The sequence below is a fragment of the Apodemus sylvaticus genome, chromosome 12 (assembly GCF_947179515.1).
Source record: "Apodemus sylvaticus chromosome 12, mApoSyl1.1, whole genome shotgun sequence".
NCBI lineage: Eukaryota > Metazoa > Chordata > Mammalia > Rodentia > Muridae > Apodemus > Apodemus sylvaticus.
This window is the reverse complement of record NC_067483.1, coordinates 86,468,942-86,494,459: the sequence shown is the minus strand read 5'-3', so window position 1 is coordinate 86,494,459 and position 25,518 is coordinate 86,468,942. Positions and strand designations below refer to the sequence as shown.

Here is a 25,518-nt window from a genome sequence, read left to right as displayed (position 1 = left end):
TATATATAAAGTCTTCTAGTTGGGGCAAGAAGTTGAAGCACATAAATCTGCATAAGGCTTGGAGGCTGAACACACAAAAGAACCCTATTGCTTTGGTAAATAGCAAAATTTAATAAAGTGTACGAGTATGTTATAACTCTCCAGAGACAACTGTGATCTTGGGCTGTAGTCATAGAAATTTAGAATATAAAATAAGAAAGGAGGTAGCACAGGGCTGTTGCTATGTAGAATCTCATAGTCACTCAGTCTGGGTATGGCTTATTAGTCGGCCTGCAGAGAAATTAAATTCATTATGAGGAATGGAACAGAATTAGGGAGGAATTTGAAACTCCATCTGTCAGCTTGATGGAAGGTACTGGAAAACAGTTGGCTCTGGGTTGACGTTCATAGACTGGAAGTTGCTGTTCTGCCATGGCGTCTTGTTCTCTGAGGTCCTACGAAGCAGAAGTCAGGCCCTAGAGGACCCTGGAGCCGTTCAGTCTCACCTGGATGAGACTTACATAGAAACTGATTCTGCCAGGTATTTGGGTGGTCCTTTTCTACCTTGTGATAGAGGCAGAAATGACGAGACACAGTCTAGCATTCACAAGTCCCACACAGTGGGATGGTAATTATGCAAATCACTGGGTGCTGTGGGTCTGATGAATAGCTCTCAAAGGTCCATATGTCAAAATCCCAGGGTGCCTCTAGTGAAGTGTACAGCTGACACTTAAGAGGTGAAGCCTACTGTTGCTGTGATTATTACCCAGCGGAAGTAGCACTCATTCCTCGCTACCCACCCCAATGTCCTGGATTCTTGAATGAAACACACACACACACACACACACACACACACACGCGCACGCAGCTTTATATTTTAATATGCCCTAAGCAACTCAATGGTGGATCCCAAGCCCTAAGGGGGTAGGACATTTTCCCTTCCAATATTCCAGAACCATTACTTACTAAAGTCTTTATCCCATCTTTGCTGCCCTAAACCCAATGGGGTGGAGTCCTGGGGCTGCTCTTCCTGGCTCTTACATGACTGATATGCCTCTCTTCTGCAGCTCGCAATCCTGGGCCTTATCCTTTCCCAGCATGGTAATTCTAGATCCTACTTCTTCTCTCCAGTCCCCTTGCCCACTAATCCCAAAGTCCCGCCTCTGTTTCCCTACCCAGCCATTGGACAGCCATTATTTACCAATCAGAACCAACTGGGGCCAGGGACCCTCAGCATGGGCAGAATTCTCCTGCAGATTTAGGAACCCAATTAAAATAATACATGTGTTAACCTAAATCCACAACAGCATACTGTGAGATCATTGAGAATGCCTTTAAGGGGACCATCAGATCCTGTCATCTTCGCCCCTCTCTGCTTCCAGGCTTGAAATATGAACTCTTATTCTGACACCCACTCCCACCACTGCCATCTGGTGCCCTCACCAGAGGCCAAATCAACGGGGCCCGTTTAGCTTGGACTTGAGCCTCCATAACTCAGAAGCCTATCTTTGCTTCATATGGTATTTTGCATCAGGTAGTTCATTATAATCATGCAAAACAGAATCATGCAGTGCAAACTTTGGTGAACATACATATTACATACATACAGAGAGAGAAAGAGAGAAGGGAGGGAGAAAGAGAGAGAGGAGTGGGGAAAGACAAAGACAGACAGGGGTTAGGACTTTTTAAAGGAGGTGCTGACTACTATATCTGGAGAGGTGAGTGGGACTTTAGGCAAGCTATGAAGGAGAGAATCACAGGGGAAGAAACGTGCTGATGCACAGAAGGTGAGGGGCTGCCAGTGCCGGCCAACGTGCTACCCATGAGGAAAGAAGCTACTGGGAATGGGCACAAAGTTAGTCTTTATGCAAAGTGGCCTAGAGTGATGCTAGGCAGAGTAGCATTGCTAGATGGGCACACCTTGCTCTGGCATCCTGTCTTAAGAAGCTAAACTAATTCCCAAGTGACTTCATTCCCATGTCTGTCTGTCTGTCTGTCTGTCTGTCTGTCTGTCTGTCTCCACCCTTCTATAGTCATTTGGAGCATTTGAAAGAAAGCCCCCATCGTGCTCTTGGGTCCCTTTAGCTCAGAGTTCAGCACCTCAAAAGGCGAGCGGTTATAGTAGATGCCACAAATACATGACTGCATTAACTTAGGAAGAGACTTGTAGCTAAAATTGCTCCTCCCTCTAGACTCCCTGGAGCGGTTGACATGAGAAGTCTTACCTTGTTTGCCAAGAAATGGTTGCCAGTACTGTGAAGGGAGGTTGGTATGCAGTGCTTTGCTGCTTGGTGGGGACGTGTAGATGTGTTCCTATGAGTGAGTACAGAATATCACATCTGGTTTCCACTTGCAAGGCATCCCACCTCAGCCTCTTGATGAGACAGAGCACACTATGGAAATGTGTAGACAAGTAACAATGGAGATCCGGCAAGCAATGTTACAACAAGGCTCAAGCCTCGCCACAGAAATGTCTGGCATTGTGTAAGAGACAGCCATTCCTCCTGACAGTTTGTCAAACATCTAATCCTGGAATGAAAAGCCACAGAGGTTAGCACACCAATCTGTTTCAAAATCAGCGTATTGCCTAAGAAACTGCTCTCCTCCAACCTCTGGGGGATTCGCTCGCAAACTTGAAACATTCATGTCACACGCATACAAAGGAAAATCACCAACTGTCAATAACTTCAAATCACCATCTCCAGTACATGAACCCCTTCTGGGATCAGAGCCAGGACCCACCCTAAAAGGTGACATAAAGGACCCTCAGCTTGAAATTCTTCCCAAGGAAATGGTGCTCTTGTGCCTCAGCTGAGAGGAAATGTCTCTCCTGGGAGCATCAGAAGGACCCACTGATGGTGTCTCAGGAGCAGGGATCTGCAGGCATTGTCAGTGGAAAGGTAGATTTTGCTGGAGAGAGGAGTGAAGGAGCTTCGCACACATGGGCCTCAGGGCGAGGCTTGCTGTGTTAGAACACTGATGAAGAGGGCCTGAGTCAGAGTTTAGGGGAAATGCATGGGACATGTTGTTGTGAAGAGACAGGAGCACAGGAGAAATGACTTGTCTTCCCTCCTCTCCCCTTCAGCTTGTGAGGTTCAGGGGGTGTGGCCAGAAGGAAAGAGGAAAGTTCTCACATCTCTGCCATGTGCTCTGCGTATCCCAGTAAACTTTCCAGCCACATTCTTGACACCCAGAGAACTCCACCTAGCTCATGAGAGGACAAGAAAAGATTTCCCTCCATTTTTAGACACATTGTTTTATTTGATTTTTACTGAAACGGGCATTTTATTTTCAGCCTACCTCAAAGCATTTGACTCCCTCAAAGCTCCAACTCTGACGGAGGATGGACCTAGCTTTGGTTTGAATCAAGGTTCTATATACCATTTCTTCTGTAGTTTGAATCCTCACATGTTTTCCCCAAGTGGTTTTCTAACATCAAAGCAGAACAGCGCCGAACTCCGGTGATGGGAGCGGGGCTCAGGCTCAACACAGCAGCTGAGCCCTGCATGTGCGCATGCGCCTTCAGTGGAGGAAGCCCATGTCTCCAGCACTCCAGCTGCCTCTCTAAGAGGATGGAGTTTCAGTCTGCAAAGGTGAGGCTAGAAGTTGGACCAGATACCACACACCTCTAAGCCCAACTACTCAGCAGACTGAGGCAGATGGGGTTAGTGGAGCCAGTGGTCTGAGGCCACCCTGGAGAACAGGAAGCAACTCATGGGAATGGAATATCACTGAGGCTCCATGAAATTAATTACTGCCTTAATTGACACATGGTTAATCAGAAAGTCAGAGCTACTAAGCAATGGGTCTCCCTGCTCTTAAGACAGCATTTTCCCTTGTTCGAGGTGCACTTAAATAACTATTCTTAAGTCTTTCTTTCTTTCTTTCTTTCTTTCTTTCTTTCTTTCTTTCTTTCTTTCTTTCTTTCTTTCTTTCTACTCTCCCTTTCTTTCTTTCCTTTTTTTAATATTAAAAGAGATAACTGAATATTTATTTATTTATGTATTTATGTTTTTTTTGAGGCCAGACCAGGCAGTCTTCTTGCTGTGCGTGTGTTGGGGGTCTCAGTCCAGCAGGTGTATGCTGCCTGGTTGGTTTGAGAGATCTCAGAGGTCCAGGTTGGTCGAGACTGCTGGTCCTCCTGTGGGCTCACTCTCCTTAGCTTCTTCCAGCCTTTGCCTAATTTAACCACGGAGTCCTTAGCTTATGTCCATTGGTTGGGTGTAAGTCTCTGCTTTTGTCTCAGTCAGCTGCTGGTAGGGCTTCTCAGAGGACTGCCATGCTAGACTCCTGTCTGTAAGTTCATCGTAATAGCATGAGTAATAGTGTCAGGCCTTGGGGCCTCCCCTTGAGATGGGTCCCAACTTGGGCCTGTGGCTGGACCTCCTTTCCTCAGACTCTTCTCCATTTTGGTCCCTGTAGTTCTCCCTCCCTCCCTCTCTCTCTTCCTTCCCTCCCTCCTTCCCTCCTTTTTCTCTCCCCTCTCTCTCATTCATTCATTCTTTTTTCTTCCTTTCTCTCTCTTTCTTTCTTCCTCTCTTTCTTCCTCTCTTCCGCTCTTCCTCCCTCCCTCCTTCATCTTTCTCCTTTCTTCTTCCCTTCCTCCCTCCTTCTCTCCCTCCCTTCCTTCCTTCCTTCCTTCCTCCCTCCCTCCCTCCTTCCCTCCCCCCCCTCTCTCTTCCTGCCTCTCTATGTAGTCCTAGCAGTCCTAGAACTCACTCTGTACGTCACACTGGCCTGGAACTATCAGCTGCCCCTGCCTACCAAGTACTGGAACTAAAGGTGTGCGCCATCACACCCAGACTTTAATACTTTCTTTCAGTGTTTGGGTTCCAAGTAAGAATACATGTATTCCGTTAAGTATAGGTTTGGATCGCCTTGTTTTATAATAAACAAATGCGTTTCTTCAGACAGCTGCACCAGCCGCAGGCCTGTGCACTGGCGTGGCTTGGGCTCCATGCACGGCCTGGACTCAGATGAGTCAGAAGCAAACACATGCTTCTCCTTTCTCTGAAGGGATTCTTTAAAACAGAAATAATTCCACAGTAAATAATTGGAAGCCGAACTAAATCTTTAGTCCAGTTTAATAAACAACTTCACTCATTTCTCAACCTAGTTCAAAGGGAAGATGGGCAAGTGTGGAGAAGGACTGTGTCTTTGGGAATTTTAATTCTCCTAAAGTACAGGCTGGGTTAGACAACGTTTTGTTGGTGTAAACAGAATTTATTTCGCTAAGATGCCACTTGAATGTGTTTTTGTCTCTCAAGTATGTTTCCAGGCTGCTCCTCTGCGCAAAATAATGGGTGCCTCCTCCCTCCCGAGCCTGGAAGCTCTTCAGCCCTTTAGATAGCTGTGTTTACCTCCAGGTTCCTTGATGAAGACAATGAGTCCTTAACTAAGTTAATAACAGAGTGGGAGCAGGTTCTGGCCCTGTGCCAGGCGATCATAAACAGCAACTCTGAACGGCTTCCCGACATCAACATCTACCAGCTGAAGGTGCTCGACTGCGCCATGGATGCCTGCATCAACCTGGGGATGCTGGAGGAGGCACTCTTCTATGCCATGCGTACCATGGAGCCGTACCGGTGAGTGCCAGGCAGGGCTGGGGCCCAGCTGTCTCCACTGTGCGCATGGGATGGGATGTTAAGTCACTGTTAAGTCATTCTTACTGATATAAGACTGCGGTTCTATCATGCATTCCTGCCAGCATTTAGCATAGGAAACCAAACCTTCTCTCTTTCTTTCCTGTTTCTTCACACATCCATCAGTCACTGGCAAAGCTATTTCCAGGGCCCTGGCACTCTGCTTGCTCTGAAATGAGTTAAATACTGTTGCTGTGTGGAATGGGTGATTATAATACAATGTGAGGCTTGCAGTGCAAGGACAAGAAGGGAGGGACCAACGAGGAGCACGTGACCTCAGTCCTCTCTTTGGACTACCAGTGAAGGTGAGGGAGGTAAAATATGACGCTCTTTGATTGACAGTGGTGGTGGATCTCCTCTGTTTGTCAGAATTGATGTTTGTCAGAGTGCTTGAGTGTACACTGTTGGCCCTTGTAGCTATCTCGTGATCAGGTAAGAGGATGGGAGACTATTCTTCTTCAATGTATCATTGCATCAGTGAAGAAACTATTGGTGAACTATGGGTAATTCATTATATTGTGTGTTGTGCATGCATGCACGTGTGCGTACACATGTGGCATGGTGTGCGTGTGTGTGTGTGTGTGTGTATGTGTGTGTGTGTATGTGTGTGTGTGTGTGTGTGTGTTTGTGTTTGAAGGCAGGACCTAGCTCTGTGGCCCAGGCTAGTCACCAATTTGTGATTCTCCTGTCTCAGCCCTCTCTCCTGTCCTGGGCTACCAGAATATGCCCCCATACCTGATAGAGATTTACTTTTTCTTGCCTATACTCAGCTCCTCCAGGTGTGTATGTGTTTGCCCCTAGGTGGGCTTGTAATATGGGAGAGCTCTGAGGGGAAAGGGAGGCTGACATCAAGTGCTAAAGGTTTGGGCAGTGCAGCAACAGTTTTTCCTGGGCGGAGAAGAGAAATTGAGGCTGAGAACAAGCCAGAGGGGAGAATGCAGGGCAGATGAATAATCTGAGATCAGAGTTACCCAGTGCCTAGCACAGGACAAGTCGCCACAAGGAAGACAGTGGATATATGGGATACAAAGGGGACAGTGTCTGCAGAGCAGGGCACCTTTCCTGGAAGATGTAAACTTCCCCATCCTATAGATGATGCATACATGGCCTAGCCAAAGACAGAGAAGCCCTGGGAGAATCCAGGTCTACACCTATGGGACATGGGACAACAGGTACAGGGAGTGGTTCTAAGTGAAGCAGGTGGGGCACTGCTTGTCCCCACTGGAGGGGAGCCTCAGGTGACAGACAGGAGGGAGGGGAAATTACCTCAATCTGCATGTCAAGAGCAAGAGCAGGTTTAGGATCTAGGCTGTCAATATCGAAAGAGATACCCATCCTGTGTGACCCTAGGTCAGCAGTCAGAGCTGGGTCAAAACTAGTTGTGGGCTGAGAAGAACCTGAAGCTAGCCAAGGCCCCTGTAAACAGGTAGGTGTCAGAGACCCACAAGCCAGCCAGCAGCTCCAGACCCAAGGGTGTTCCCAGACTTTGGCAGGTGGCTGCTTTTGTTCCCTTGTGGTGAACAGATTTGGAACTGTCTGTGAGTCAGCTCTAATCTAAACGTGTAAGATGCCGCCTGGAGGGCTGAGACCAGAGACTTTCCCATGAGCACTGGAATGTCTGCTCAGGGTGAGGAATCTTGTGGGTTTTCTGAAAGAATGAATTGAATACAGAGAGATAAGACTGCTCTCTCAGAGCCGCACTGAGCGTTGACGTGGCCGGCAGTCTGTGATGGTTGGCACAGCCTCTGAAAGCTGGGACTGGCCTCAGGAACCGAGAACACAGGCAGCACAGTGAAAATGGATGGACCCAGGCCAGGAGCTGCAGTCTGAGAAACTCCACCTTTCTCCAAGGCTCTGTGGCAGCACTGGTCTCCCATCCTTGGCTGGCCATCCTTCGAAGCAGATTCCTTTTTTTTTTTTTTTTTTTTTTTTTTTTTTTTTTTTTACATTTCAAATAATTTCCCCTTTCCTGGTTCTCTCCTCCCTGAAAGTCCCATAAACCCTCTTCCCTCCCCCTGTTCCCCATTCAACCCCCTCCCACTTCCCTGTCCTGGTATTCCCCTACACTGCTGTGTTGAGCCTTTCCAGGACCTGGGGCCTCTCCTTCCTTCTTCTTAGACATCATTTGATATGTAAATTGTGTCTTGGGTATTCCAAGCTTCTGGGATAATATCTACTTATCAGTGAGTGCATATCATGTGTGTTCTTTTGTGATTGAGTTACCTCACTTAGGATGATATTTTCCAGTTCCACCCATTTGCCTAAGAATTTTATGAATTCATTGACTTTGATAGCTGAGTAGTATTCCATAGTGTAAATATACCACATTTTCTGTATCCATTCCTCTGTTGAGGGTCATCTAAGTTCTTTCCAGTTTATAGCTATTATAAATAGGGCTGCTTTCAACATAGTGGAGCATGTGTCCTTATTACATGCCGGGGAATCCTCTGGGTACATACCCAGGAGTGCTATAGCCGGGTCCTCCAGTAGTATCATGCCCAGTTTTCTGAAGAACTGCCAGACTGATTTCCAGAGTTGTACCAGCTTGCAATCCCACCAGCAATGGAAGAGTGTTTCTCTTTCTCCACATCCTCTCCACCATTTGCTCTCCTCTGAGTTTTTGATCTTAGCCATTCTGACTGGTGTGAGGTGGAATTTCAGGGTTGTTTTGATTTACATTTCTCTGATGACTAAGGGTGTTGAACATTTCTTTAGGTGTGAAGCAGATTCTTGTGCCTTCTTTCCCTTCACTTTGCCATCTAGTCTTGCCAAGGCCAACTTGAAATGGCCACTTGAATCACCCATGAGTAAGCTCTAGCAGTTCTGACTGCATTTTGAATCCTCTTTTGTACATGTGCAGAGAGACTTCTGCACAGCATCAACCCAGCCCCACTGAGATAGCAGCTTGACCAGCGAGCACTCGGGCCAGACAGAAACTTTCTGCATAGGCAAGGCCAAGTCCTCCACAGCATACTCCCTCATGCGCGAGAAATGTTTGGTTATATTTTCATGGCGTTGGCCAGTCACGGTCTCCCTGTAAATGCATGGTTTGTCCTTGTGCGCAGAGACTATGAGGGCTTGCTCTGTAGCACGCCGCCCCGGCCCACTTCCAATGAGTAGGACGTGTGCCACTTGCCATCACAGGGTTTGTAGAGCAACCACAGTGAGCAGTCTAGAACGACACAGCTAAGAGACCCAAGGAACACACTGCCCTTTTCCTTTTAGCTCAGGACAAGTGAAAATGGAGAGCACAGACCAATGGTGAGATACCCCACAAGCCCCTGACTCCTTGGAACGGGAAGGGGATGGGAAGGCGGTGATGGCTTTCATGTGCTGTCAGTCACTACACAGTGACCTGTGGCTGCTCTAGGCTGGTCTTTGCTGCCATTTAGCCAAGGACAGTGACAGTTAGTGAGGCCTGGGTTACTGAGCTGTGACTGGATTGCCATCTGCAGGGGTAATTTGACAATGTCAATGTGCTATTTGCTGTGCCTGGATTGAGGTCAAGCCTCGGCTGAGCACTTCCTCAGTCGTGACCTTGGGTAAGCTTGAGCTGCTGACCTTGGAGGCCGGTGTGCAGACGCCATCTGTGTCCAGCCCACTGCTTTCAAACCCCTGCCTCGCGGCTCACTTAATTGTACCCAGTAGATCTTACTTAACTTTATGGTGCAATTTACTACAGACTTTTTTCTTTTTTCTATTTAGTCTTCCACAAGGCAAAATGTCTGTATACGTACCTCATTCTCTTAACAGATGTACGTTGTGTCATCTCAGAATTTGTGCCATAGTTTTATTTCCAGACTGTTCACTGTGTCAAACCATGCGATGGTGATTCAGATTAAACCATTTGATTCTTCTTTGTGTGCTGAGGTGGTCAGATCCGCAGGGCATATCAATACCAAACGCCTAGCTGCTCACCTGCTCTATTTTAAGTCATGCTCATTTTAAATTTGGGTAGCTGTTGTCCCCAAATTGTACTCTACCCACCACAAGGTCACTTTGTCCTCAAGGGAATATGAGTAAGATGAATCTGTTTATGTATCATCATCATCATCATCATGATCATCAATCATTATCATCATCATCATCATCATCATCATCATCATCATCATCATCATTATCATGTAGTAGTAATAGTAGTTGCCCTGATCTAAATTTAGATCAAAGTATATCAGTGCCTTCTCCATCCCCTTAATCAAAGCCTAGGGTGAGATTTGCTGATATTCATTTTGGTCATAAGTAGGACTTTCATGTCACCTGGGGGCAATGCAGAGGAGCAATGGAAAGAACCCTGGAGGTGTGGACAATGCAGATGTCCACCGTCCTACTCCCTAGAGAGCTGAGAGAAAGGAGGTGTGCTAGGCTGAGAAAGCCAAAGGAGCAGGATCCTAGCTCAGAGAGGCATCTGTCCTTTCTTGTCAGTGAGAATGGGCCTGGCCGGAGGAGAAGAAATATACGGCTGGGGGTTGGCGCCATGACATGTTTACAAGTCAGGAGGTACCAGTAACCCAGAGAATGCCAACATTACATGGCTGTGGCACCACCTCCATTTTACTAGTCCTTTTGTAACTAGCCCATCATATCTGGGGTCTCTCAAGAGAACAGTTAACGGAGATAGCCCAAGAAGATGGCTGACCAGAGAAGGATACAATATTCTCCTCAGATCGAGTGCTTTGTTTCCTGGGATTCATTGACTGCTTTTAACATTTGGGGGGTAAAAATCCTACCCCCAAATACTGTCTGTCTCTTTAAAGCCTGACATAGACTAGGCTGTCTACAGCTAAGACCTTCCCTATAGCATCACTGGTGCTAAATATAGACAGGCCTGTCTATTATAGCTAAGGTCTTCCATATAACATTGCTGGCTCTGAATGCCAGTTTGGTATCAGACTGCTACACTCTGATATAACCTAGTAAATTATTTCACTCAGGATGCCTTGACATCATGTTCTAATCATGTCCCCACATGGTACCCCTCTGTACAGGGGTGCACCTGAGACTTTCCTATCTGTCTCAATCTCTTTTTGTGAAGCCGTAGATTATATTAGGGCCCACCACAAAGGCTTCATTGTAACCCAATTACCTCTTTAAAAATCCTACCCCCAAATACTGTCTCATTTTGATGTCTGTGAATAAGGGATTAAAGAAGGATTAGAATTTGGCCCATATTCTTGGTGGTCTATATGCAGCTCAAATACTAACTCCTCCCTATTTGTAAAAATTACCTGTCCCAAGGATTGGCCCCTCTGCATCTGTTTTTTTTTTTCCATGAGTGTGGGCCTAGTAGAAGTCACATGTTATTCTTAGGAAAAAAAAAATAGCCTTTTAGCCTATAGGGCCTCTGTTTGAGTTCGGGAGCCCCATGGGTATGCAGCAGCCCTTGTCAGATGTGCAGGAGCAACTAGATTCACCATGGAGACTCCCTTCCTAACCAGCCACATGACACTAGCTGGCCAAGGAAGGAAGCCAGCACCTTCACCTGCTGCCTGCCCCCAACCCAGGTTATTTATGCTCCCGGGCGGAGTCTTACTGCTGAGCTCTGCCACTTCCTGGGCCAGCTCATGGGGCGGACTGCAGAACCCTGTTGTTTGCCTGTCTGTCCTGTCCTGGTGGGCAATCTTTCTTTCTGGCATTCTCTTCACTCTGTCCTTCAAATCCTACCATGGTGGACAAACAACCAGGAAGAAAGCCATTCTCCACCCTTGGGGCCAGACCACGGAAACCTGTGCTGGTTGTGTTCAGCCGTGTCTATGAGCAGTGCGCGTGCTCTGAGAAATTGTCTCCGGGCTTCCTACTCATGAAAGCTTTCCCAGAATAAACACATTTTCCATCTCCATTTACTTTTTCTTCTACACTTCCCCCAAGGTGTTACAGAAGCTCTTTGACTCTCCTGACAGAACATCTTCCCTTCCTCATCACGACAAATCATAAGCACAAGCAGAGGGAGAGTGGTATCTTCCTCCCGTTGAATCAATCTTGAGGTTGGCTGCTCGTGCAGCCAGCTACAAAGCTGCCATTTCTCTTCCTTTTCTCACCACTTGGAAGAGAAAGTAGGCCGTGTGTGTGTGTGTGTGTGTGTGTGTGTGTGTGCAGAAAATGATAGATATAATGTTGAAAGGCTAAAAAAGTGTTTAAAATTAATTTGGATTACATATAAAGCACATGCTTTATGATTATAAAAATTTGGTCAGTGCATATGTTCCATGTCATTTGTTTGTATATTCTGAATAAAATCCATATTGAGTTTTTTAGAAATTCCCCCAAGGTTGGATGAATGGACTATCAGCTAAATTGCACAAAGAAAACTGATTTCTCTGGCCTCACAAATGTGATGAGAATAGAGAAGGGCGATAACATTTGTAGAGAACAGTGAGGGGTCCTTGAGAGAAATGAGGAGATGCGAGCAAATGTCCTTCAAAATTGTAGATGCAGCTTTTGAGATAGCCGAGTTATTCTGAGCAAGCAAAACTCCCTCTGAACTCGTTAATAAAAAGCCCTCAAGCTTGTTAAAGCAGAAAAATGGTTAATATTCCCATTGCTCAATGTATTCAAGGAAAGAGGGACAGCCAGCTGCTAAGATAGACAATGGAAAACCAGAGCCCCAGAACAAGGGAGGCCCCAGCTCCGGTAGTGCTGGGGGGGTGGAGACAGCACCCTCCTCTGCAGAGAGTGGAATAGATGACAGAAATTGCTCTGTCTACACAAAGGACACCAATCATACTAACACTGCCCTTCAGAATTAAAGAGGAAACAATCTGCTCTCACTTGTAATGGGAAGTATCACTGTAATGTCCTCCCAAAGTGAGATAAATCGAGTTCGCCAACTATAAAAGGATCTTCAGCTATTTGTTAGCCTCAGCTTTCTAGATGAGCAGGTAAAAGGACCTGAAGAGCCCTCCTTCACCTTCCGGCGTTCTTAAACCCAAGGCTGATTGCTGTGATTTATTAAGAGACTGCTGTGGTCCAAGCAACATGCCCATCCTTGTAACCCTCACAGTCCCACTGAGGAAGAGCTTCGCCTGTCCTACCTTCTAGGGGAAGAAGCTGATATTCTCATGATTATTCAATGATAGAGCCATGGCCTGGAGCTCAAACCTCAGGCACATTTATTTTACTTCTTTTAGAAAAGCATTTGAGTCAGAGGAAATGCAAGTTCTGGCTTGGATATCAGATGTCCCCAAAGGCTTATGTGTTGAAGATTTGGTCCCACAGTAGTCAAAGTTGACTGGTTCATGGTGGCTCTTTCTGCATCAAGGGACTGATCTGTTAATGATTTCATAGCTGAGCGACTATTAGAAGGTAGGACTTAATTGGAGGAATGCGCCTTTGAAGGAAGTGTCTCGAGTGTCTCTAACCTCCCTCCCTCCCTCTCTCCCTCCCTTCCTCCTTCCCTCCCTCTCTCTCTTTCTCCCTCTCTTCCTTCCTCCCTCCTCTCCCCTCTACTCCTCCCTTTCTTGCTGTCCCCACTACTATGAGGTAATAGAAGCTTTGCTCTACCTCATGTTATTTGCCTTGAAGCCCTGCATCATCTTAGGCCCAAAAGTAACAGAACAAGCCACCCATGGATGGAGGTCTCTGGAACCTCAACCCTAAACAAGCCCTTCTTGTCACACTTGATTGGGGGCGGGGCTAGTGTTTTGTCACCGTGAGGGGAAAGCTGTCCGATTGCTTGATTGTAAACCAAGGAGTCGCCACACTCACACTGCAGAGAGCTGTGGTTGACTCGCCCCTCCCCGACCCTGCCTTCCCGCTGTAGATGGACTTTGAACCAGTCCATCATGATCGACAGAAACACATTCGACGTGTGCACACACAGAAGGGCACTTGCTGCCCACTGAGCTTTACAGCCAGGGACAGGTCATAAGTGCCAGGATCCAGGGCACAAGGGTACCGTCCAAGCAGTACACTGTCCTTCCTTGCCTCCTTTCCCACAGCGTTCGTTCAAGAAGATAGCTTTCAGCACCTCCAGGTCCCACCCTTTAACCCCACAACAGAGGATGTGCTCTGTGCTCCCCCAGAGCCACATTTAGCAGTGTGCATTTTACAGAGACCATTTTATCGAGTCTCTCTCTATAGTTATAAGCGAGAGAGGCGCTGGCAGCCCCCTCAGGAGTGTAGGTTTGTTATGGGATATCCATCCTCCAGGAGCTTGGAGGATAAGTAGAATCCACCAAGAAATAGGCTCGTGAAGTGTCACGAAGAAAAGAATTCAAAGGGAGGAAGGAGATCCAAAGGCCAAGAAGCCAGACCAACAGAGAAAGCAGCATGAGAATTCTGCAAGAGCAGCTCCTAGAATCTCAGAGGCAGCAGCAAGCCTCACTGTGCACCGAGCTGGCTGCTTCAAAGGAAGACTTAATTATAAGAGGAAAAGGTGGATCTGGGAGGCAGGCAAGGTCACATCTGTGGGGCACGAGTCACAGAGCTGGCGTGCTCGCTCAGTTCTGCGAAGGTTCTCGGCCCCTGGTGTGTGTGCATCATCTATTTCTGTCGGTAGACAGCTTTGGTCATGTTGGAGATGCCGCCAGGAGAGTACACCTGGATGTTCAGCAAGAAGTCGGAAAGTGTCTCTGGTACATTTTCTATAGATAGAAAATCACGGAGTGGTGAGATTTAGTTACGCCTTTGAAGCAGCTGTTTCTGCTCCCTAGTTCTTAGTAGATTGATGGACCCTTTGGGGAAAATGAGTAGGGATATACCTCTAAGTGGCCTTTAAAAAATGGTCCTAAGTCATCATTTTTATCTGAGTGAATAAAATGAATAAATAGAACTTATGCAATCATATTTTTCAAGGGATTCAACACTGGGAAGAATAAATAATATTTCAGGGGACTAAACCAAGCTCAAAACCATCATTTTAATCAGAAACATTTAGTTGGTATCAGAAATGAGCAAGGGTATATCAGAAGTCTACATTTGGAGCTTAGGTAGCAGTAAGTTAATACAAGTGACATCTATTTCTATACAGTATATATGTGCGGTATCTGTGTATATGCTAAGATATACAAAGCATTATGACCAGCTATATGGTGTATATTTTTAAATTAAAATAATTTCTAACCATAATAAGATAGATTTTAGGTCCTAAAACCATCCAGACTTCTACAGCTGGGGAGCCGGGAGATCTGTCTGGCGGCTGCACTCTCCCAGAGCAGAGGCCATGCTGGGCAGGAGCTGCTTCCTTAAAGCTGGCGCTAGGTTTGTAAGCTCAGTGTTGCCTGCCAGCACTGTGTGGCCCTTTTTACTTGACCAGGGAGAGGGAAAGGAAAAGCCAGGAGGGTCCTTCCTGCTCAGACCCTCAGAGACCCAGAGACCAGAAAGAAAGCAAGTACCCCACTGCTACTCATGAGTTTTCAGTGAGAAGACAGCTTTTAATCTAAAAATAACTAATACAAGCAGACGCTAATCCCTGTTGAGACGGGCAAATAAAATGTAGTCCATCTGGGTTTATAGAAACACAGCATCACTGTCAAGGAATCTTATTTCGTCCCTGTGACCTGCTTCTTGATCATCCATGAGCCCTCTGTCCCCAGAGCCCCAAGCACAGGCTCATGCCTTTGTTCTTTAAACAGTGTTTTCCAAAGTAAGTTTTGTGGAGAGAATGTTCCCGCCCCGAGCTTCTGAATAGTGGTTTCAGGTCACTTTGCTGTTACCAAGGCCCCATCCAAAGCCAGATCACAATACATTGTTTCCAGATATGTCAGTTTGCCAGCAGTCACTTGTCAGTGTCAGCGGAACTGTTCAGTCAGGATGACCGATTGCGATGCGTGCTTCTCTGACCACTAGCCCACCTACCCAGCTGCGTCTGCTGCTCTTCCCTTCCCTCACTGCTTCTTCTGAATCCTTCCTGACATCATTTCTATTTGTTATGATCCCCTAAGTAACATTTTCAAACGTTTATCTGCTATCAAAATTATTTTAACACACATACACACACACTCACACACACACACACACACACACACACACCACAGAGGACTTAAATAAGCCAAGGGTGGTGGTCCATGCTTGTAATCACAACACTGGGAAGATGGAGTTGTCAGGAACTGAAGGTCAGTCCTAACTACATCACAAGTTCAAAACCAGCCTTTGCTATGTAAGACCCCACCAAACAAACAAGCAATAAATAAATAAATAAATAAATAAATAAATAAATAAATAAATAAACAACAGATAAACCTAACAAAATGTATTCTATTTTTTTCCAACTCTCATCACGCTTTACATTAAAAAGAAAAAATCATTCTTTTTATTGGCTTCCTTGAAACATCAAACAGCATACTATAGATTTTCTCATTCTCTGAGCTGTAGCTAGCTTCCCTTGTTTCTGACTATGGAAGATGGAGGTTTGTCTCCCTCACTCGCCACAGAGGACTTGAATATACAATTCTCAATTCAAAGTCATTTTCAATGACAGTCACAAAGACCTGTTGCCAGGCTCCTGCGAGCATTGTCTCGGGAGCCTGTTGGACTCACTTCCTTTGATCTGCCCACTTTGTCCTTCTGCGAGCTTCAGGAATGGCTCTTTGATGTGTTTAGGCCTAAGCGTATTTTTCTTTCATTCATGCAAGGCCATTTTGTTTTAAAGACTCTTGTCTTGCTATTATCCCTGTTGAAATTTGTCTATTTTCTTTTCTAATTTAGTCTTCTCTGTTTTTCTGAAGACGTACTGGTCACTTGTTAAGCTATGTTTTTATGTCTTGCATCTCTGGCTTTGTGTTCTAGAGGCTATCTGGGATTTTTATCCTCCAGGTCATTAATTGGATTTTGTATTTCATCAAATTTATTTTTTTAATTTATAGGAATATAATCTTGATCTTTGACGTATAGCTCCTCCCTCCTTTTCTTTTAAAAACTTTTGTAGATTTTGCATCTTGGAAACCTAAGTATTTAATTTAATTTATTCATTTATTTATTCTTTTCTTTTTATTGGATATTTTCTTTATTTATATTTCAAATGTTATCCCCTTTCCAGGTCTCCCCTTTGGAAACTCTATCTCCCATCCCCTCCCCCATCTCTATGAGGGTGCTCCCCACCCAACCACCCACCCACCACCATCTTCCGGCTCTGGCATTCCCTACACTGGGAATTCTCTTTCATTTGCTAGATGATCTTAATTTTCTTTAAGATCAGTTTTGGCCCTATTTTTCCTTGTTAATTTTTTTTGTTTGTTTTGAGTTTGAGCTTTTTCTTCATAGCTTATATTTTAAAACAAGTTTCTTGATATAAATCACATATACATAATCCCTCCATGTAATACACAGTCCAGTGGCTCTGATTCTACACCGCACACCCCCTGAGTTTATGCCCGTACTCTCCAATCTTCTCAAACACAAGCTACTCCCACCCCATAAACTAGGCTATGACTATACCTTCATATTTGAAATAAAGGTTTAGAAAGCCTGGCTTATAGCTCTGGGCTCTCGGAATGAAAGGCAGTAAGAAGCCTCTGGTAGGGAAGGAAGGGAAACCAGAGGTGGGGATCAGGACCCCAGAGAGGCCAGAGAGGAACTAGGGCAGATGGGTTGCTCTACTGCTCTGTGTTGTACTGCTTTACTTTGTGGCCACGGTTAGTGAACATTCTGTTGTAGATGATCATATGCTAGAATACTGTTTGTTCTGTTTACAGTTGTTTCCTGTATGAGTTGACCTAGAACACGATAGGTGTTTTACATTGGTAGATTCAGTGCACACAGTAGCTATGCATTGGTAGGTTCAGTGCACATAGCAAGGTATGCCTTGAATTGGTCCTGGTGTTGCCGTAGGACGGAGGGATGGTTCCTGTATTAGGGGTTTTCTAGACTCGAGATTTCAGAGGGACAAAACTGATACAATGAATGAACATATATTGTGGATTTATTAGAGTTGCTTATAGACTTATAGTCTATATATAGTCCAGCTAGTCCAACTTTGGCTGTCTATGAACAGAAAGTCCACAAGGCTGGATGTCTTCACTGGTCTCCAGCATACGCTGGAGTCCTGAAGAAGTAGACTCTAATGCCAGTGAAGGAAAGGACTCACCAGTAAGAGCAAGAGCAAACAGGCAAAGAAAGCAAGCTCCCTTCTTCCACGTCCTTTGTATAGCCTGCCAGCAGGAGGTGTGGCCAAGACTAAATGTGCATCTTCCCACCTAAAAAGTCTGAATTAAAGGTATACCTTCCTATCTCAAAAGACCCATAAAAAGTGGGTCTTCCCAGAAAACAGTCCCTCACAGGTGAATCCAACCACTTGGGTTTTAATTAATTCCAGATGTAGTCAAGTTGACAATCAGTAATAGCCATCACAACCACCCCCTATTAACTTGACACACAATAATATCCCCTTATGCTGTACTTAATTTCAAAATGAAAACAGTTACCTGCCATATTTATGCTTAACATGATATAAGTATCCCACATATAATCACAAACATGTTATACATTCAACAAGGTCATAATTGTCCCGCGCTACCGTCTCGACGCGGCACACTCAGGTTCCTTCTGTAGAATGCTTTAATGGCTCTTGAGAGGCAGAGCATAAGCTTACAACCACGGAGACTCCAACGGTCTGAAAAACCGTCCCTTATATAGGCTGGTAAGCCCGCCTAGGACGTGGCACTTCCTAATTGGTTGCAGCTCATCATCCCATATTACGCCACGAGGTAGGCAGAGACCGAAGGACGTTACATCACTTCAGGCATGCGCACTGATTTGTTCGCCGGTTAATGATACATTTTAGCTAGATGCGAACGCCACCTTGTAATGGAGTTTGCAGGAGCAACGGGCGGCCCCTCACATCTCCCTCTTTTTGTTTTATTATGCAGCAAATAGATCTCCCAATAGAGAGGGTAGAGACAGTGGTCGCACCTCCCAGCTAAAAATATTGATCAGACCATGTGCGGGAGTTATCCCTAGGCCTATTCTGGAGCCCGAGATACTCTCGACCTGTCCTCTGCCGTTTTTCTGGGAAAGGGAGACTTGGGCAGGCAACCCTTATGCGGAACAACATGTCTCTCAGAGGGATAGTGGCCCTCTGTGCGATACCTTGTTCAACAACCCTCCTTGGGTGCTGTGTTGGACACTCTGCCCAGTGCAATGAACCTGAGTTCCGGGCGTGCAAGAGCTGTCCGGTCAGCGATCTATTGCTTGAGCATAGTTAACCATACGTCAGTGGAAGCCCCATGTTCCAGGGCTGCAAGCGCCTGAGTAATAGCCACCTTGTCTCGCTTATTTTGGGTTCTGAGTCTGCACACCATTCATAGGAGAAACACCAGTCCGCAGCAGACAGCCTAGCCAAACAATCCAACCCCCACTCATTCTTTGAAATAGGAGACGGCCGAAGAGATCCAAGATGACAGCAAGACATGTGGAGTTGATCTGGAGCACGGCCATCCTTAACTCTCGAAGCGTCTGCTCAAACTCAGAAGTCCAATTCTGCAAAATGAACTGAAAAATGAACTGAAAAAGATTCTTAGACAAATTAGTAATGAATGTGAGGCTTCGGTAATTGGCCAAGACCTTGGCCACCAATGGGAAGAGATGATGCTCTTATCCACCCCAGTGTCTAGAATACCTTCAAAACTTTTGCCATTAACTTGTAGGAGCAGCTTCGGTCTATCTTGTAAGCTGACAACCAAATAGGTTGAGTCCCAACCTGAAGATCCCATCTGCTCGCTCCTGGGCTCCTGATAGGTACTCGGAAGGAGCAGCAGTTGAGCTATCCTATCTCCTTTACTTATAGAAAATACACCTTTGGGGCTAGAGCACAGAACCTGAATCTCTGGGGTATGTTGATTATCAATTATGCCAGGGTGAACAATTAATCCCTGTAGAGTAAGTGACCCCCGGCCTAGAAGGAGCCCTACAATCCCTTGAGGCAGTGATGTAGGCAATTGAACAGGTATGGGCTGTACTCCCATTTGAGGCATCAATAAGAAGTTGGAGGAGGCGTGCAAGTCCATTCTTGCGCCATCCCCAAGGGGGCTCTCCCCTGGGCTTTGATAAACTGGTTCCCATATCTTTGTGGGCCCTGGGACCATGGGCCCGCTACCCCGTTTTTTGGATCCTCATTTGTGGGGGTCTCTCTAGGAGGGATGATATTACCTCTCAGATCCCTGACCGAGTGACACAGGTCCGCCTTATGATAGCCCTTGCCGCAGCGGGTACAGAGAGCAGGGGGAGCCCTTTGATTTCGGCAATCTCTTTTCATGTGTCTGGGCTTCCCACAGTTATAGCAAACCCTTTTGTTGGGCCCCTTAGGGGGGTGCCTCTGGGATTGTAAAATGGCAGCCGCTAGCCCTGCATTGGTAAAGGGGCCTCCTAATTCTCTGCAGATTCTGAGCCAATCTTGCAGCCCTTTGTTCTTCCTTGGGGCAATAGCTGTGCGGCACTCCTGAGTGGCTTGTTCAAAAATGAGCTGCTCAATAAAAGGCATGGCTGTCTCAGAGTCCCCAAAAATGCGTCCTGCCGCTTCTGTCATCCTAGCCACGAAGTCGGAAAAAGGCTCCTGAGTCCCCTGTATAATCTTTGTTAATTGGTTGCTCCCTTCTCCCCTCCTAGAGAGTGCCTTCCAGGCCCTGATGGCAGTACCCGAAACTTGCTGATATGCCCCCCAGGGGAAATTAGTCTGGTTAGTCGCATAGCGCCCCTGCCCTGTCAGCATGTCAAAAGTCCACTCCTGTTGTTCTGGTGTTAAAGATGCAGCATTGGCTCTAGCTTGCTCTTGAGCTGCTTCGTGCCAGAGGGCCTTCCATTCCATGTATTGGCCCATGCTGCTAAGCGTGGCTTTGGCCACTGTCTGCCAATCAGCAGGTGTCATAGAATCTCTTGCCAACCTATCCAGTTGTGCTAATGTAAAATTGGCGCAAACGCCATACTTTCTGACTGATTCTGCTAATTCTTTTATCTGATTATATTCCACGGGCGCATATACCCGCCCGTCCTCTAGGCCTTCAAAAACAGGGAAGGCCGAGCGTAGCTTCCTTCTCACCTTATCAGGTAGGAGGGATAAGGATCCTCGGTGGACCTCATACAGAGGGGGTGCCGAAGGGACCACCTGTGAAGCGGCTATCCCATAATATGAATGTCTTTGGTGTCTTTTATTGCCCTGCAAATGATGATAACTCTCCTCTTCATATTCTGCCACTTCCTCATCTAGCTCAGCCTCCTCCTCAGAGTTGAGGCTTTCATCCTCTGAGCTTCCAGGGCTGTCTGAACTACTTAATTGCAGAGCTTTCAGCTCTCGGACGGGGTATAAATTAGTCCCCTTGTCCGACTTTTCAAAAAATAAAGAGTCTCTAGGTTCCTTAAAATACGCTCCCTTGTCAGCAGACTTTCCGGGAGGGCCGTTTTCCTTATATCTAGGTTCCTTAGAATACGCTCCCTTGTCAGCAGACTTTCCGGGAGGTCCATTTTCCTTATACTGGGTTCCTTAGAATACTCTCCCTTGTCAGCAGACTTTCCGGGAGGTCCATTTTCCTTATACTGGGCCCTTTTTCTTCCTTTGCGCGCCTAACCTCTCACTGCGTTCAGTTTCTGACATGCTATCCTGGACTTCCTCAAGAACACTTCCTCCATTCGTCTAACGAGGTCCCTACCCAGCTTATTCCAAGAGGCCAAAGTTAGTGAGCCGGAGCAGGCATCTGAGCTTTCGGTTGGCAATCTAAAAACCTGCGCGGAAAGCGAAAGTAAAAACCTGCCTGGAAAGCGAAAGTATCTACTTCGGTCTTATTGCACTTAACACCAACCTTGATGGATACAAATGTTGCCACAAGTGCCCCTAGAACAATAACCAAGGCCTCAATACTATCTTCCTGAAGCGGAGGAAACTCAAGCCCAAGTCCAGAAAAAACATACCTCTCTGAACGTCTTTCCCTACAGTTCTGAAACCTGAATTTAAGGGGTCTCCACTTTGGTGCTGACGATGGTCTGGTCGTATTCCCGGGTTTTCTGCACCAGTTGTCCCGCGCTACCGTCTCGCCAGCAAAACGACGCGGCACACTCAGGTTCCTTCTGTAGAATGCTTTAATGGCTCTTGAGAGGCAGAGCATAAGCTTACAACCACGGAGACTCCAACGGTCTGAAAAACCGTCCCTTATATAGGCTGGTAAGCCCACCTAGGACGTGGCACTTCCTAATTGGTTGCAGCTCATCATCCCATATTACGCCACGAGGTAGGCAGAGACCGAAGGACGTTACATCACTTCAGGCATGCGCACTGATTTGTTCGCCGGTTAATGATACATTTTAGCTAGATGCGAACGCCACCTTGTAATGGAGTTTGCAGGAGCAACGGGCGGCCCCTCACAATAATTCCACCTAAAATGATATAACTGTCTCTCATACAACCACCAACACATTACAAATTTTATAATACATAGCAATGTTCTTTAAGGGACATTCTTTTGATCATCTCCAAATTTAAGTATGATAACAACAAAAATTCTCTTAATTGATGCTACATTATATAATAAAGAAATTGAGGAAAGAAAAGACAAATTTCTATGCAAACCACATTCTTAACAAAATATGATAGAAACACTCATGTTGGTCATAGTCCTTGTTTCTGCAACTGGTCATATGGCTTAGCTAGTATTTATAGCTACCTTCCTCTACTAAGTATTCTGTGTTTCATCCACCTTCAGCATGCAACTCAGCAGGTTTTGGCTCTTTTCCTAAAGGAGTGACCCATACCTTCATTCCTGAAGAATCTGTACCCTTTCTTATCCTGTCTGCATTAGGCTGTTATAGTTTCTCATTGACCTTAATCACAGACATGGCACCACAAGAGACACCCTAAAGTGTCTCCTATTCTTTAGATATAATCTTTCTCAGCTCCACTGTGGAGAGGCAATCCAATTTTTCCTTAGTAATCTGAATCAGTCATCTCTCTAAACACTGTTATTCCTTTCATAGCTTGTTGGCTTAAGGCCATTAAAAGTCCGACGTGGCCAGGGTGCCATCTCTGTCCAATCCAATGGAACGTTCCTGGCAGGAGCACTTCTCACTCTTAGGCCAAAATTTTGAGGCCAGCGGAATTTTGGGTCAAGAGAACAGGAAGCAAAAATTTTCCAAGTGGGCCGCTAGGGATGATCGTGAATGGTACTATTCCTTTTTTCATGCCTTGATTCCCAGACCCGTGGATCCTGGTTATGGAAGAAACTAACTACTGTATTATTGGACACTGATTTCAATCATACACCACCTTCTAGAGAGCCCTGCCCCTGTCATTCAGGCTGCTGTCACCTAATTGGCACTGTAACCGTGTCTACAAAAGGCCATTTTATCTTTCTGTCAGGCCAGATGCTACAGGGTGGCAGAGGACATATAAGACCAGTGGATTCCATCATCGTGGGCCCACTGTCAGATTTCTCTGGCTGGGAAGTGAGTGCCTTCATCAGAAATGATGCTGTGCAGAATACAATGACAGTGAATTAGGCATTCTGTAAGTCTACCAATTACAGAATTACAATAAGCATCTGATCTGGTAAGGACAGACCATTATCCTTTCAACAGAGGAAGCAATCTATGTACTCAACCTGCCACTGGGTCAGTGGCTAGTCACCATGGTGAATGGTGCCATATCTGGGGCTCAGTGTTGGTCTCTGCTGCTGGCAGATCTGGCATTCAGCAGCAGCTGCAGCCAGATCAGCCTTGGTGAGTGGAAATCCATGTTGTTGAGTCCATGCATAACCCCCATTGTTGCCACCATGGTCACTTTGTTCAGGGCCCATATTGGGCAATGACAGGGATGGCTGGGTAAAGAGGCTGATGGTCCACAGAACGGGTCATCCTATCTACTTGATTGTTGCACTTCCCCTCTGCCAAAGTCATTTTTTGATGAACATTTACATGGGAGTCAAGTCATTTTCACATCCTATAGCCATTTTGAAGAGATCTATCCACAGACTTTTTCCCTGATGTCTTTCTCACCTACCTTCCAATTATGCTCTTTCTAGGTCTCTGACCATCCAGCCAACCTCTGGCTACAACCCATGAAACAGTGAACAATTGTACATCGGGGTGTTTCTCCTTCCAAACAAAGCCTGTGACCACATGTACTGCCCCAAGCTCTGCCCACTGTCAGGATTTCCCTTGGCTGGTATCTTGCACAGTTGTCTCAGAAAGTTGTTGTGATGCTGCAGCCACCCATTTCTGAGTGATGCATGCATAATATGGCAGAAACATCAGTATAGCAGACCCGAGTCTTCCCTTCCTCAGTCAAGTGATCATAAGCAACACCCCATGAGGCTATAAGAGCATGCTTACAGTAGACACCATTATAACGGGAGTATGCAGTTGGGCGATTTCTTCATGTCGCTTGCTTTTCCTTTCAGGCCCTGCGGAGGGCCTAATCACGTGTACACCACTGTCTTTTGATAATCGATTGCTGCTGTACACTTACTATTTTATAGCTTGGTGGATCAGATAATGCTGACTAGCCCATGTCATATGGTTACTTGGTAGCCCATTATAAAACATTCAGTCTCATAGGAAGCCCATAACTATCTCTTTAAAGGAACTTAGTTGTCTGTAGATGATGGTAGAGCCTTTCTCTAAAATCCCAAAGGTATCTTCTGTGATTCTCCTATAGTGGGCTGTCAAATGCTCCAAACGGCATATCTATCTGCCACTGATACCTCAAGTATCAGGTCTGCTGGTTCAAGTGGTGGGGCAGACTGCACAGCATCCTGGACCTGTTGAGGAGCCCTCTCCTATTTCAGTCCCACCCCACCCCTCAACAAAGCGAGCAGCTTTCTGAGTCACTTGGTATGTGGGCTGGAGTAACATATCCAAGTGAGGAATGTGCTGTTTCCACAATCCAAATAGGCGCACTAAACATTGCACTCGGTGGTAGAGGGACCAGATGCAATAACTTATCCTTCATCTTAGAAGGGGTGTCTGCATGTCCGAAACCACCGGCCTCCTAAGAAGAATTTTACTTATCTAGAAGGCCCTTGAATTTTGGTTTGATTTATTTTCCATTCTGTGATATATACATATGTATTACCAGCACATCCAAACTGCTTGCTACTTTCTGCACACTTGGTCCAATCAGCATAGTATCATCAATTTAGTGGACCAATGTGATATTTTGTGAAAGAGACAGATGACCATAATCCCTTTTAATTAATTTATGACACAGGGCTAGAGAGTTAGTATATCCTTGAGGTATAAATGTGTATACCCTTGGCCTTGCCAATTGAAAGCAGGTTGCTTCTGATGGTCCTAATGGAGAGGTACTGAGAGAAAGGCATTCATTAGATCAATAGCTGCATATCATGTACCAGGATGTGTTAATCTGCATACCACATCTGGAACAGCCACCGTAATCAGATTAGATTTTCAGTGGTCAACTAACATTCTCCATGATCCATCTGTCTCCTCACTGGCCAGATAAGAGAGTTAGAGAGAGAGATGTGGTGGGAACCACCACCCCTGAGTCTTTCAAGTCCTTGATGGAGGCACTAATTTTTGAAATTCCTCCTGGGATGTTATACTATCTTTGAGTCACCATTTTCTTGGTAGAAGCAACTTCCATTTGACCTTTCTAACCATAATAGCCCTCACTCCATAGGTCAGGGAACCAGTGTGGGAATTCTGCCAATATGGAGAAAAGTCTGTTCCAATCACACTTGCTGGAACTGGGGAAATCACTCCAGGATAAGTTCCGGGACCTACTGGACCTACTGTTAAGTAAGACTTTAGCCAGAACTCCATTAATCAACAAACCTCCATGAACCCCTGCTTTAACTCAAGGGCCCCAATGTTTCTTGGTGTCTCCCAGAATCAGCATCAATTCAGATCTAGTATCCAAAAGACCCCAGAAAGATTGAATGCTTTTTCTCCCAGTGTAAAAGGCTGTAGGTCCCTCAAGGAAGGACTAGGGAACAGCAAACAGCAAAACTTGTAGGCATTTTAT

The 25,518-nt window shown here is 45.9% G+C and overlaps 1 protein-coding gene across 3 annotated transcripts in view; it reads left to right on the top strand.

Annotated features, from left to right (window-relative positions):
• Smyd3 (SET and MYND domain containing 3) overlaps positions 1–25,518 on the top strand; it is a 563,480-nt gene that overhangs the window by 460,982 nt on the left and 76,980 nt on the right. For 2 of the 3 annotated variants that reach the window (XM_052199949.1, XM_052199951.1), the window contains exon 10: positions 5,390–5,564. In XM_052199949.1, the coding sequence (XP_052055909.1) occupies positions 5,390–5,564 (175 nt within the window). Of the gene's footprint in view, positions 1–5,389; positions 5,565–22,893; positions 23,030–25,518 lie in introns of those variants that run through there. The other variant, XM_052199950.1, reaches the window with a different exon arrangement.